The sequence below is a fragment of the Schistocerca gregaria genome, chromosome 2, assembly GCF_023897955.1.
Source record: "Schistocerca gregaria isolate iqSchGreg1 chromosome 2, iqSchGreg1.2, whole genome shotgun sequence".
NCBI classification, from domain to species: domain Eukaryota; kingdom Metazoa; phylum Arthropoda; class Insecta; order Orthoptera; family Acrididae; genus Schistocerca; species Schistocerca gregaria.
The window spans coordinates 191,364,343-191,377,362 of NC_064921.1; the positions used below are offsets into that span (position 1 = coordinate 191,364,343).

The 13,020-nt window shown below is 36.1% G+C and overlaps 1 protein-coding gene across 2 annotated transcripts in view; it reads right to left on the reverse strand.

Annotated features, from left to right (window-relative positions):
* Positions 1–465: 465 nt before the first annotated feature.
* LOC126336659 (neither inactivation nor afterpotential protein C) overlaps positions 466–13,020 on the reverse strand; it is a 340,870-nt gene continuing 328,315 nt past the window's right edge. For both annotated transcript variants that reach the window (XM_050000600.1, XM_050000597.1), the window contains exons 27-28: positions 10,206–10,317; positions 466–1,640 (exon numbers count right to left, since the gene is read on the reverse strand). In XM_050000600.1, coding sequence (XP_049856557.1) covers positions 1,308–1,640; positions 10,206–10,317 — 445 coding nt within the window. In that variant the 3' untranslated portion in view covers positions 466–1,307. The remainder of the gene's footprint in view (positions 1,641–10,205; positions 10,318–13,020) is intronic.

A 13,020-nucleotide genomic window follows, 5' to 3' on the forward strand; every position in this document is an offset into this window, starting at 1 on the left:
ATTGTTAGACATCCACATAGGGCTAAGAAACAATATTTTACCATGAAATAGATTAGTGTCATAAAAATGACTGAAATTTAAAATAAAAAAATTATTTATTTATTTATTTTTGCTAAGAAACTGAAGTGCTGGATTTTTTGTGCCCATCAATTCATAAAGATGGCCTCAGTGAAATAATAATAAAGGCCAGTGACAGCAATAGCAGTTTTATGACTCATGTATTTTTTGTTTTTAATAAACATAACGTGATAACAACTCGAGCTGGCTTTTGACCATACTGAAGGCATTTTTAGGTTCTATATATAATTGGGGCATTTGGTGATTAATGGTGCAGCGTCTGAAATAAGGTCTCCTTGACTTAAAATTGACTATTATTACTTACACATACATACAACTTCATATAGTACACATGTACACATTACCTTCCCCCCCCCCCCCCCCCCCCCCCCACGCCCCCTACTACAACATTCCATTTCTATTTTCTCTTTAATTTATACTGAAGAATTTAGTGTAATTCATTGCTTTAGTGTTGGTAGTAACTGACTCTTTCATTATTACATTGTAAACAAGTAGAGGCGCATATATAAGAAAATCATAAAAATAAAAGTACAAATACATTCCTACAGCTCCAAGTACATTTTTCAAATGAAAGAAGTTAGCAGTTACTTTCCATTGTGATGAGCTTCTTGGTATTGCACTGTACATAAACAGTCTCTTCAGGCTCAATGTCTAACTTTTTCTTTCATACATGCATACACACACACGAAAATGATAAAAACTAGCTACGCTGATATTTCACATAGAAGAAACATATTTTTTTAGTACAGATCTTTTAATGTGAAATTCCTGACATAGTATTTTCTCATTAATATATCAGTAATTTGTAAGAGCTAAGCTATAATTACAGGGGTAAATGTAAAACATTTTTATTTAATGTTTTAAAAATAAAGATTTAATGATCTGTCAGAAAGAAACATTGTACTACTCAAAGAAAACTCATGAGAGGGGAGAAGATTGCACTATATCAAAAGACAAGTGGAAAATCTGTTATGCTACTTGATAATGAAGATGCTGCTTATTTTTAAAAAAATACACATGGAGACCAGTTTTGCTCATGGGAGTGTTACAGTCTTTGTATACCAACAAAATTTGATGAAGTATTTTGAAAGTGAACACAGACTATGCCACTTATCTCCATCATAATTCTGCAGCCTTTGTTTATTATTTCTGTTGTGGGGTGTTTTCTTCCATTCCAGGATTTTATTTTCTCTAAGTAGCAGTAACTGATATTTCTTTCAAAATTTTGTTTATAGGTCAGCTACCTGCCCTTGGATAACAATACCTGGGGCTAGTTCTGTCATTGTATCAGGGGATGTTTCATTTCTGTTAGAGAAATTAGTTTCAGGTGATTTTTTTCTTTGATATGGACTTTGCAAGCCAGGTGCTTCAGAACCAAAACTTGGTGTAGGACTTGGAGACCTGTTTCTATTTAGATCATGTGGAGAACTATTAAATACAACATTGTTTCTCCTTGGTGATGAAAAATTAGCATTTTCTTCATTGTACATTTGACTGTGGCCGTATGACGCACCACCCCGCTTCAGAGACGCTCGCTTATAATTTGTCTTCCTCAACATTGCCTGCAAAATATAAAAATGCACATTAACAAAATTTTTACAGTTATATAATGCACATGTTTCATACTTAACAGAATCTTTGCATTTGAAAAAATAATGTGAACTTAACTAAAACCATTATTGAGGTAGTAAACTAGATGTATTTAGTGATAATTTAAAATAATAAAGACTACCATGCCTCTAAGATCATCAAACATACTCAAAAATTTCTGCATTGTTTTCTTAGATGGGACATCTATTTATTGCCAGACCTATAATTCCTGATTCTCTTTATAGTACTATGTAAAGTCAGGTGTAATCTTGATTTTCTTGTCCTTCATAGGTAACAACAGTCAAGTATTATATAATTTTTGAGAACCTGAAGTGAAATACTGAACAACCTGTAAGACTGTGATCTTCAGGCAAAGAATGTAATAGCCTATGACGTGTAGCATACAGTAAGTTCTTAATGGTAGCTAGTAAACTGTTAAAATGACCTTGAAAATGTGTAAAGTGCTTGATTGTAAACTAATTAAGCATTATCATCAGCTGTCACTTTTCCATACACTGTTGCCTTCAGCAGTACACACCCATGGTGTTCCTGCATATTTTCTTATACCATCTGTATCATCCTTTCTTTAGACTGGCTTCTTATTTCTTATCTCTTGGAATCTACAAAATTATTTCTATAGTTAATTACCATACATTTGCTTGGCTTCTGTCCAACTGTATTGGGCGCTGATGACCACGCTGTTTAGTGCCTGAAAACCTCAAACCACACACATCCAACTGTATTTTATTTTCATTGCAGTGAAAAGTGACTCTTATACCAACCTTTATCCATCACTGTTCTACAAATTCATTAGTGTTACATTGACATGATTAACCTGTTCAGAGCACTTCAACCTCTCAAAAATGGAAATATATTTTTGACACAAATGATGAGTTTTCAGAAGTTTTACTGAATGGTAGTTAGTGCTGCCATTTGTAGTAGATTGTAAAGTGAATTTTTGTAAAAGAAGCTCTGTTGTTCGATGAAAACAAGTGCCATAGCATTGAAATTATAGATCTATATCAATTGACGAAACACTTCCAGGTAATTCAGATGGATCCTGGCCTCTGCTGAGTGATGATTTCGTAATCTGACTATGATTATGCTATGAAAACTATTGAATTTTAACATGAAACACTTGTTAGGGTAGCTCCAGAGGGTTTTCAATTTAAAAAGAGTTAAAATTTTTAACATTCATAGCACACCACATCTAGACTATACTGAGACTACATCCTCGAAGTTGTCACTACTTAGCATGCACAGAATAATGGCTGACCATAAATGATATTATATGAACCAGCATCCTGTTGTTTTAGGGGATTTATGTCAGTGAAAAAATAAACTTTTGATATTGATAGGCCGTTGCTGCAGAAAACTTGGGAATGTATCCACATTAAAAGTATTCCATTGATTTTAAATGCATTCCATCATCTTGAGCCATTAACACATTCATTGGACTCTAAAACAGCTGTAAAAATGTATTATGGCTTCACAAATCAATGCTTAAAACAGTATAATCTAATGGCATTGTTATCCAGAACCCCTGAAAGCGTCAGCCACAGCGGTTACAAAGTGCTATGCAACATAATATAATTGTGAATTTATCAGGGTATGCACCATAATTGTATGTCTGTTTTAAGGTCCTTTGATGAAACTAAACCTATCCCTGAATGAAAATAGCAATGTACAGAAATTAGCTCATTAATATAATTCACTCTCATTATTTATTCATGAAACTTACTTTGCTGGAAGATGATGACAAGCAAATCTTGTTCTGTTTTCCATAACTCACTCTTCTGAAGCTGGAGAGCTTTGTATTAATTGCCAGGAAACTCAAAGCTATCAATTTTATGTTGAAATTCAATAAAAACACAGACATATGCAGGCATTAAATTTATCTGTACATCTGAACAATCCATTCAATGGCAAATTCCACCATTTGTAATGGTTGCATAGTGACGGACAGAAATCAGAATAATGTGGCGAAATATATCTTCTGGGATCTTTTGTTGAATGGAGTATATGACTTGTGGAGTTGTCAGTTTTACACATTAAAGAAAGTACTATGTTACACAAGACTGCTAAAAAAGAGAGAGAATGAAAGATGCTCACAGTTGTCATATTCAAAATTGGCATATAGGTAATAGGTAGCTCTTATAACATCAGACACATCCTCAATTAAGCATAGGAAGGTTTCTTTCAAAGAAATGCAGTGGAAGATGGCTGAGCGTTGTGTGATCTGGTTCTTGTCTTGGGAGTGCACCTTAACAGCAGAAGTCTACTGTTGTCTTCTTGTTAAGGTGTCCAACACTTCTGTCTTGTCATGGAAACACATATGAGGGTAGTACACAGAACTTGACCATAATTGATCAGGTTTGTGTGATGAAGAATCATACTGTCAACCAAGCACATCTTTGCATATTATCTGAGTTGTGTAGAAGATCAATGAATATTTCTTTTTCTTCATGATATTGCCTATTTCATGCATAGAACATCATTTTTGCAGCTTTGTTGACATGGTGAAGAATTTTGCAACACTCCTTGTAACACATTTCTAAATCTTGATCATAGCTAGTCCTCTGATTAAATAAAGGTCTCTCTTCCTACTACCAGATACTTTGATCCCAGATGTTAATGGCCATTTTTCTTTGCTTCCATTAAACATGTCCCTGACTTGTAAAAAATTACTGCATTCATAATGTTGTAATATATATTTTACAAAATGGCTTTATGCAATTAGTATACTTCTTCCCAAACACTTTTATCCAGGTGTTGCCCACACTTTCTCTCAACTTCTGCTGTAATTGTTCCTGACACTTCGTCAACAAGAACTGGCTTCATAACTTTGGAAGTATAGTTTTAGGAAAACATTAAAGTTATCTCCTTTGTTCATCCTGTAAAGTCTCTTTGAATAGTGTAACCAAGTCAGCAATCATGATTCTGTGTAATTTTACTGTGCCCTTCTTTACTAAACATGATTGATGAGGATGTTTTATTGTTGTCATTTGAACACCATGATTAAATATACCATTTATTATGAGGCCCACACTAGTTTCATGAAAAACAGTTGGAATTAGAAGTAAATGATCATTCACTGTTTCACTAAGTCCTTCTAGTCTTGTTGGTTATATTACTGGAAGAAAGAAACCAAAGTTGGAAAGCTGGACTTGGGTAAGTTACACTTAGGGTGATTAAGTGTCCTCTATCAGTAATATCTGAATTTAAATTAATTTGAAATCTACACATACAATAGCTTCCTAATTATTTCTGCTACTTCTTATTAAAATTGATTCTAATTGATTATTGAAAGTAACTTGCAACAGGTCACAAAGCCACAAGTTTGGAATTATGTCTTGTGCACTTGAAGTAGTTTAATAAACACAGAGTACTGTCTATAAGTCACAGGGTTACGGGGGACCAAACATATAGGAGCAGGCTGTAAGACAAGATGTAAGATAAATGATACAGAAAAACACACTATCTACACAGTCTGGAAAATTCAGAACAACTCCACCTGTGATGAAAGTCATGGCTATGGCTTTTTGGACTCCAATGGATGTGCCTCTGTGTTAGGAGATAAGCTGCGATTGCAGACTGTGGGATACCGGTGAAGTTATAGGCAAGCAGTTCACTGACATATAACTTGAACTTCTCTTAACATACACTGTTTAGACAAATGATTCCACTGCAAGATTGAATGATGCCTGCCGTTGTTGTAGGCACATGACATGTTAACGAAAGTATCTAAGCAGAGCAGAAACAGATGGGAAATCTTTCTAGAGATGATATGAGCTGAAAATGAGGATATCAACTGAAATAAATGACATTGACAAAGAGCATACTGTTATGGTCTAGCAACTGGGAGCAAGCATATCAGAAATGACAAAAATTGGTTAGCTGTTCAAATACTTCTGTTGTTACCATCCACGGAAAGTTGTTGAAGGATTGTGAAACCATGAGTAGATGACTAGGTGCTGGCCATTCATGACTCATCACAGAATGTGAAGACTGGATGCTCACCAGCTTGTAACAAAGGTGATGGATTCCATCCAGCTCTTATGTTTTTTTTTTTCCATCCAAAATTTTTATTTTTTGAAAATATCTTTGATAGTGTTATTTTTAGTACACATGCACAGTACCTGAAAACCTCAAATATTACTGCAGTGTGTTTATGACTTGACTTCATTGTTTATTACATTACTTTGTCTAGCAGAAGTTAACTTGCTAATTATTTAACATAAAAACTCTGCTAATTACAGTCTCCAGTAATTTTAGAACCTTGTTATCATTGTTCATATGTAAGCATATGCCAAATAACTAACATCCTGATGAAGTAAATCAAAAATAAATATAAATAAGAAAGAAATAATTGTACAGCTAATGTTGAAAATGTGGTTGTAACTTTTGCACTCATTTTGTTTCAGAGTAATTAGTATTCATAGTTGAAAATTTGTTACTGAAATAGAATTCCATTTTTCAACAAGCTAACCAGCATAATTTAATATAAATTATTATTGTATCTGAAAGTCCTCAGTCAAACAAACCTTAACAAACCTTGTTCTATTATTAAATTATTCAGAAATAGATATTTTTAATTGTAACTAACGAAAGTACAGTAAGGAACAACAGCTGAATGTTTTAATTGTTGCAAACTTATAGAAGAAACATTTAAGAAGCCCTTATAGTCAGTCTGTGGGAGGTTATAAAGTGTGTGAGACTGGTGTCCACCAATAAGGAGAAATGTACTACAGATGAGTTAGCACAAATTACAGCTCATACAATGTCCAAATCAAACAAATGTCGAACAAGAAACATCTAACTTGTCCAACCCATTCACTGTCAAAGAGTTGGAAGACGCCATAAAAAAGAGTAAGACAGCCAAGGCAGCTGGACTAGATGATATGCATATGGAGCAGATTCATCACTTTGCAAACATTACCAAGCAATGGATTCCACAGCTCTTCAATAACTGCCTGGAACCATGCCAAATCCCTAAAATCTGGAGGAAGACTGAAGTTGTTGCTGTTCTGAAACCTGGAAAGCAGCCAATAGACCCAGAGAACTTCAGGCCAGTATCACTTCTGTGCCATCTTTACAAGGTTTTTGAAAGACTGTTATTGAACTGCATGACACTTCTGGTCAAACCTCTTCTCATCCCAGAGCAAGCTGGATTTAGGCCAGGAAAGAACTGCTATACACAGACCCTTAACCTGACACAGCACGTAGAAGATGGTTTTCAGCATGGAAATATCATTGGAGTGGCATTTGTTGATCTCTCTTCAGTCTATGACATTGTACACATCAAATCACCTTAAGGAAGATTTACGACCTTACCATGGACTTTAGGCTTACGCAAATCCTTGCCACCCTGTTGCAGAATCGACATTTCTTTGTAGAATTTCAAGGCAGGTGGAGCAGATGGAGAATAAAAAAGAAAGGGCTCCTGCAAGGCAGTATCTTAGCACCAATGCTGTTTAATGTCTACTCCAATGACAAAGCACTTCCTCTCCACACAACAATCTTCGTATATGCAGATGACCTGGCATTGACAACTCAGGATAAGAACTTTGAGACAGTAGAAGAAAATCTCACTTCTGCTCTGACGATTCTCTCAGAATACTATGAGGAAAACCATCTCAAGCCAAACTCATCAAAAACTAAAGCATGTGCTTTTCATCTGAAGAACAGAGAAGCTTCTTGACAGCTGCATGTGAACTGCAATGGAAAGGAGTTGGAACACTGCACTGCTCCAGTTTACATTGGGTGTTACCCTGGACTGCTCCCTGACCTTCAAAGCACACTGCACCAACTTTAAAGCCAAGGTTCCATTGTGAAATTGCCTACTGTGCAAGGTGACTGGTTCTGGATGGGGTGCCCACCCCGAGACAGTAAGATCAACTGCCCTGGCACTCTGCTACTTCGCTGCCAAATATGCCGCTCCAGTGTGGTACAATTCCGCACGTGCAAAAAAGATGGAAACTGCCCTGAAGAAAACCTGCAGGCTGTCTGAAGCCAATGCCAATACAGAAGCAGTATGCACTTGCAGGTATAGCCCCACCCGATATTATATATGATATAGCTCTAGCAATGAGAGGCAAAAGGTCTGCAATAACCCAGCCCACCCCTTTCATGAACATCAGCCACCACCACCTCATCTGAAGTCCAGGAAGAACTTCCTATAGTCTTCTTTTCCAATTGACAGAGACCAAAGTATAGCCAGGGCTGAACTGTGGAAAAAAAGACATCCTGTCTATCCAGAGCAAGTCATAATTGAAGAAACTCTGCCACCTGGTCACCAAGAAGGATGGTGCACATGGAAGTCCTTGAACGGACTGGGCTCCAGTGTTGCAAGAATGAAGGACAATGTGAAGAAATGGGGCGTCACACAAGGGGGAGACACATTGTGTGAATATAGAGATGAACAAACTACAAGCCATCTCCTGAATTGCCGTCTCTGGCCATACTCTTGTACAGGACTGTAACTGGCTTTTGCTTATAACAACATGGTCAATGTTGCCAAATACTGGACACAGCTAGTGTAAATGTGTTTATTATGTAAAAATTGATTAAAAATTGATTTCTTACTCCTGTGCGTATTATGTAAATATTGATTTCTTACCCTTTTTTCCTTGTGTGTTTATTTTATTACATTTATATGTCTTTGAATTACTCATGTACATAAATATGTATATTTTTAAATCAGCACAGTCTGTGTCCTGGCACTTTTGACATGAATAAATAATAGTGACTGTTTTTAATGATTGGCTGTGAACTTGCAATTAATCTCAAAACTGTTTTTCCTTCAATAATTCTCTCTGCAAGTTGTGACAATAATATTGAACTGTGACATGTGTTGTTTCCAAATTATACTTACTGGGCACATAATTTTTCATACTGATATGACTGTTACACTTCAAGGACAAAGTAATTAGGAGATATGTTAATGATGTACATGTTACACATAAAGTCTGATTTCAGTTCAGTGTGGACTTGAACAATCATATTATGTGACATCAACCAAGTGCAGTATGTGCTTACTATTTATCTATTCATAAATAACAGAAAATAAGAATTGATTGAGCCATAAACATCAAAAAGCAATTAAAGTGTTTGGACTGTAAACCTAGTGTGGACCACTTCATTAAAAATACCCTACTCTAGGCAATCACTTTTCAGCCAGATTTGATGGAGGTGCAGCTGTCGCTGGCATATTAGCACAGTTAAATATAATTATGTTACACACTCTGTAAAGCAGGATAGACAATAATCTGTGGCAGATATGATGACCGAATACAATGCTGGTGTGGGCAGAATTGTTTCAGAATACAGAATTTAGTTCCACAGCAGATGATCCTTACATATTCCCATGTAGACCCAACAACGTATGCAGTTACAATTGCCATAGGGTCGGATCATTGATATTGAACTACAGAACAATGTAAAAATGTCATCTCATCAGATGAATCACATTTCTTGTTACATTAGCCTGCTTGTGGTGTCCAGATATGCCACCATCCACATTGTGATGGATGCAGGTTGGTGGGGGCAGCATTCTGTTGTGGGGAAACATTCACCTGGGCATCCTGGGCTACAGTGATTTGGGGAGCCTCTTAGTGAACTCATTTCGATGTCTTGGCCATCAGGCTGGCCTGATTTGAACCCAATCAAACACATTTGGAGCACTATTGAGTGTCAACTCTGTGTGCCAAAATTACAGGAAGTGCAGGCATCTGATGCTGCATACCTCCAGAAACCTAGCAAGGATTTCTCAAATCTGTGGAATGCAGAAATGCTACTGTATTGCATGTGATTAAACATCTGATCCAGGTGATCATACTGTTTTGACTTTTCAGTGTGTGTATTACTGATTTCAAACAACATTTGGGCAGTTGCACAAGTGAACTGATGTAATGCATTTGGGATAAGGTTAAGAATATATTTATCACAACTCTAGCGTATTGCTCCATTAATCTCTTCTCTTTGGACCTTAGATGAGATGCTTACATGATAAGTACTTCCAAACTGACACAGAAATTCACCAGAAATGTGACTGCAGAAGGTAAATTCGGATGTATTAAATGCATGTCTCATGGCTTGATGTATTAGTGATGACTATGAAAATAACAAACACTCAAGCATCTTCAAGTTATTTGTGAACTACACAGTAGCTTGGAAATCCTTCATTGTTATTCTGATTTTCAACAAACTGAACATGATACTTTATCTCCAGAAATAACTGTAAAGAAAAGCAACAAAAGTGAGAGCAATTGTTTTTTGAAACTAAATGTCAGCTTTAGCTTGTACACCAGTAACATTTTTAGTTTTTAGTATCTGTCATCTGCAAGTAAGATTAAATGTTAACAGATTTGTAAATACTGATTTAATTATAGGTGCATAACTCTTGTATTGAGCAGAGAGGAACAAATCAACATGGACTTTAACTGTACTAGTACAGAGAACCTCTTCATCCTCATAGTCAGAGAATGTCAATAATCTAACATTCATTTTAAAATTATGATATCCTGCATGACTCTTACCTGAAAGTTGAATGGTGGCTCATCTGTGTCTTCAGCATTACTTTGCCGTCTTCCTCTCATTTCCATTTCAGCAATTGGGTTACTGCGACGTACTCCAGTTGTGTGGCCAAATCTTTAGGGGAAAATAATGAACTGAAATCTCATCTCAACCAACATTCTGCATTGGAAGTACAATGGTGAGTCATAAACATATGTTTCCTTTAGTTAATAATGGATTTAAAAGATGCAGTGTAAAAGAAAGCACAAAATATTATATAAATAAAGGCTAGTGTTGTGATAGTAAATTTTTGTTTTAAGCATATAGCTGAAGTAGTTGACTTATATGAGACGTAGCAGTGATTCATTCTAGGAGTTATACAACATCAACCATCAGATCTGTGACACTTATATAGATGTGTCAGTGAGTTAATGAAAGTTTAGTTTATAGGTGAGTGTGAATGTTCAGTTTGCCTGTAATAAAGAGTGACACAAGGAAATGTAAAAAGCAGCCAAAAACTTCATAGAAAGGAATGAAACAGTAAGTAAGGAGGACAAATATTTCTCTATAATTGTGTATAGTTTCAAATTTTCAGAAATTAATAGACACTGGTATTACTATATCACCACATCACATTTAGCAAGTTTTTACAATGTAAGTATACAAAAACAGGTGCCATGCAATCATACAGGTTAAAGCAATGTGTAATATGGCAAACAAGTTAGGCATTATGAATCATGTGACACCACACCCTAGTGGCTAAATCGATAGCAGATTTTGCATATTTTTGAAATGTAGATTAATGATTTCTGTGTCTAAACTACATTGTCCAGAACAAAAACATCAGTAATTCTAAAAGTTAGTAGTATGTTTACTTGACACAGTCAAGTTCAAAATTATGTTGTAAACTAATACCTAAATGCATGTCTTCTTTGATTTTGTATTTCCCTATGCAAAAAACTATGTAGTTTAACTGTATCCTAAAAGAGTAAGCTGTGTAAACATTAGAAACAAAAAGGACACTGTATTTAACAAGGTGCTTAACCAAATGTATTTTGTATTGTTAAAAAACCTGTAAAAATCAACATTCACATAAAAACCTGTATTTCCTAGCAATGTAAACAATGTACAAATTTGTAGCTGTATCTGTAATCAAATGATATCCACAAAATAATGAAAACTCAAAAGTTGTAATTGTAAATGAACTTACCAAATGAATCCAACAAATACTCCTTAACTTTTTTAGTTGTTGAAAACCATAAAAGCAAGATTGCAAAGACATTCATAATTGTTGTAGTCATTGATTCTCATGAAAAATTAGGTCAAAATTTGTGTCAATAAAACTTGTATTTTTGTCATGTCTTTCAAAGTTTTATGAATCTAAATTTTATTTTGTGCAAGGAAATGACTGTAATAAATGACAGAAAATCTACATTACTTGAAGACTCTATTCACACTATTAATTTGCCAGGCCAGCAATCTGCAGATCGATACCAGAGAGCTTCATGGAGGACAATACTAAATGTGTCTATCACTTTGTTAAAATTAACAAAGTTTGAGACATAGTTGCAAAAAAAGGATTTGTCACTTGCATCATAAATTTAAAGTTTTGAATCAATTAATAGTCACATAACAAGTGTAATATCACAAGTGGAGGAAACTACGTAGGACACTATTGCATGTAGACTAGAAACCATTGTATGTCTGTTTATTTCATACATCTCTGCAGTGATGTGAGAATTAAATTGCAATAACACTCCTGGATTCCTTTTGTAAGAAAAAATCTTTGAAACCAGAGTTCAGCATTTCTGCTTTCGCTTTGCCACCCCCTTTTCTCATCACGAATGTCTGGATACTAATTTTAGTGTCACTAGCAGCCTTTACTAACACAAGTACAATGATCTATATGTTCCGTAAATTACACACATGAAAAAAAAAAAAAAAAAAAAAAAAAAAAAAAAAAAAAAAAAAAAAAGATTTGCGTCACTCCAGTTCCCAGAACTCCTGAAGATAGATGTTGACTGTAGATATTGTATCATAGATACAGTCCTTTTGACTGTTCACAGATGTCACTAAATGTGCCCAAAAATGTAAACAACCATGCACGAGCAGTGCTGATTAGACAGAGGGGGTCCGACAGCCAATCAGTTCCAGTCATTCCACCAGGAAGGAGGTACACAGTTGGTGTTGTCTGTAGTTCAACCATGCCTAGGTGGTCAATACTGCAGTTCGATCATGTCTGCATTGTTACTTTGTGCCAGGAAGGGCTCTCAGCTAGGGAAGTGAAAGTGTCCAGGTGTCTCAGAGTGAGCTAAAGTGATGTTGTTCAGACATTGAGGTGATACAGAGAGACAGGAACTGTCAATGATATGCCTTGCTCAGACTGCCCAAAGGCTACTACTGTAGTGGATGACTGCTACCGACAGATTGTGGCTCAGAGGAACCCTGATAGCAGTGCCACCATGTTGAGTAATGCTTTTTGTGCAGCCACGGGCCATTGTGTTATGACTCAAACTGTGCACAATAGGGTGCTTGATGCAAAACTTCACTCCTGACGTTCATGGCAAGGTCCATCTGTGCAACCATGACTCCATGCAGTACAGTACCGTTGGGCCCAACAACATGCCACATGTGCTGCTCAGGATTGGTATCACATTCTCTTCACCAATGAGTGTCGCATATACCTTCAACCAGACTCGTCAGAGAAGTGTCTGGAGGCAACCTGGTCAGGCTGAATGCCTTAGACGCACTGTCCAAGTGCAGCAAAGTGGAGTTTCCCTGCTGTTTTGGGGAGGCATTATGTGGGGCCAATGTATGCCGCTGGTGGTCACGCAAGGT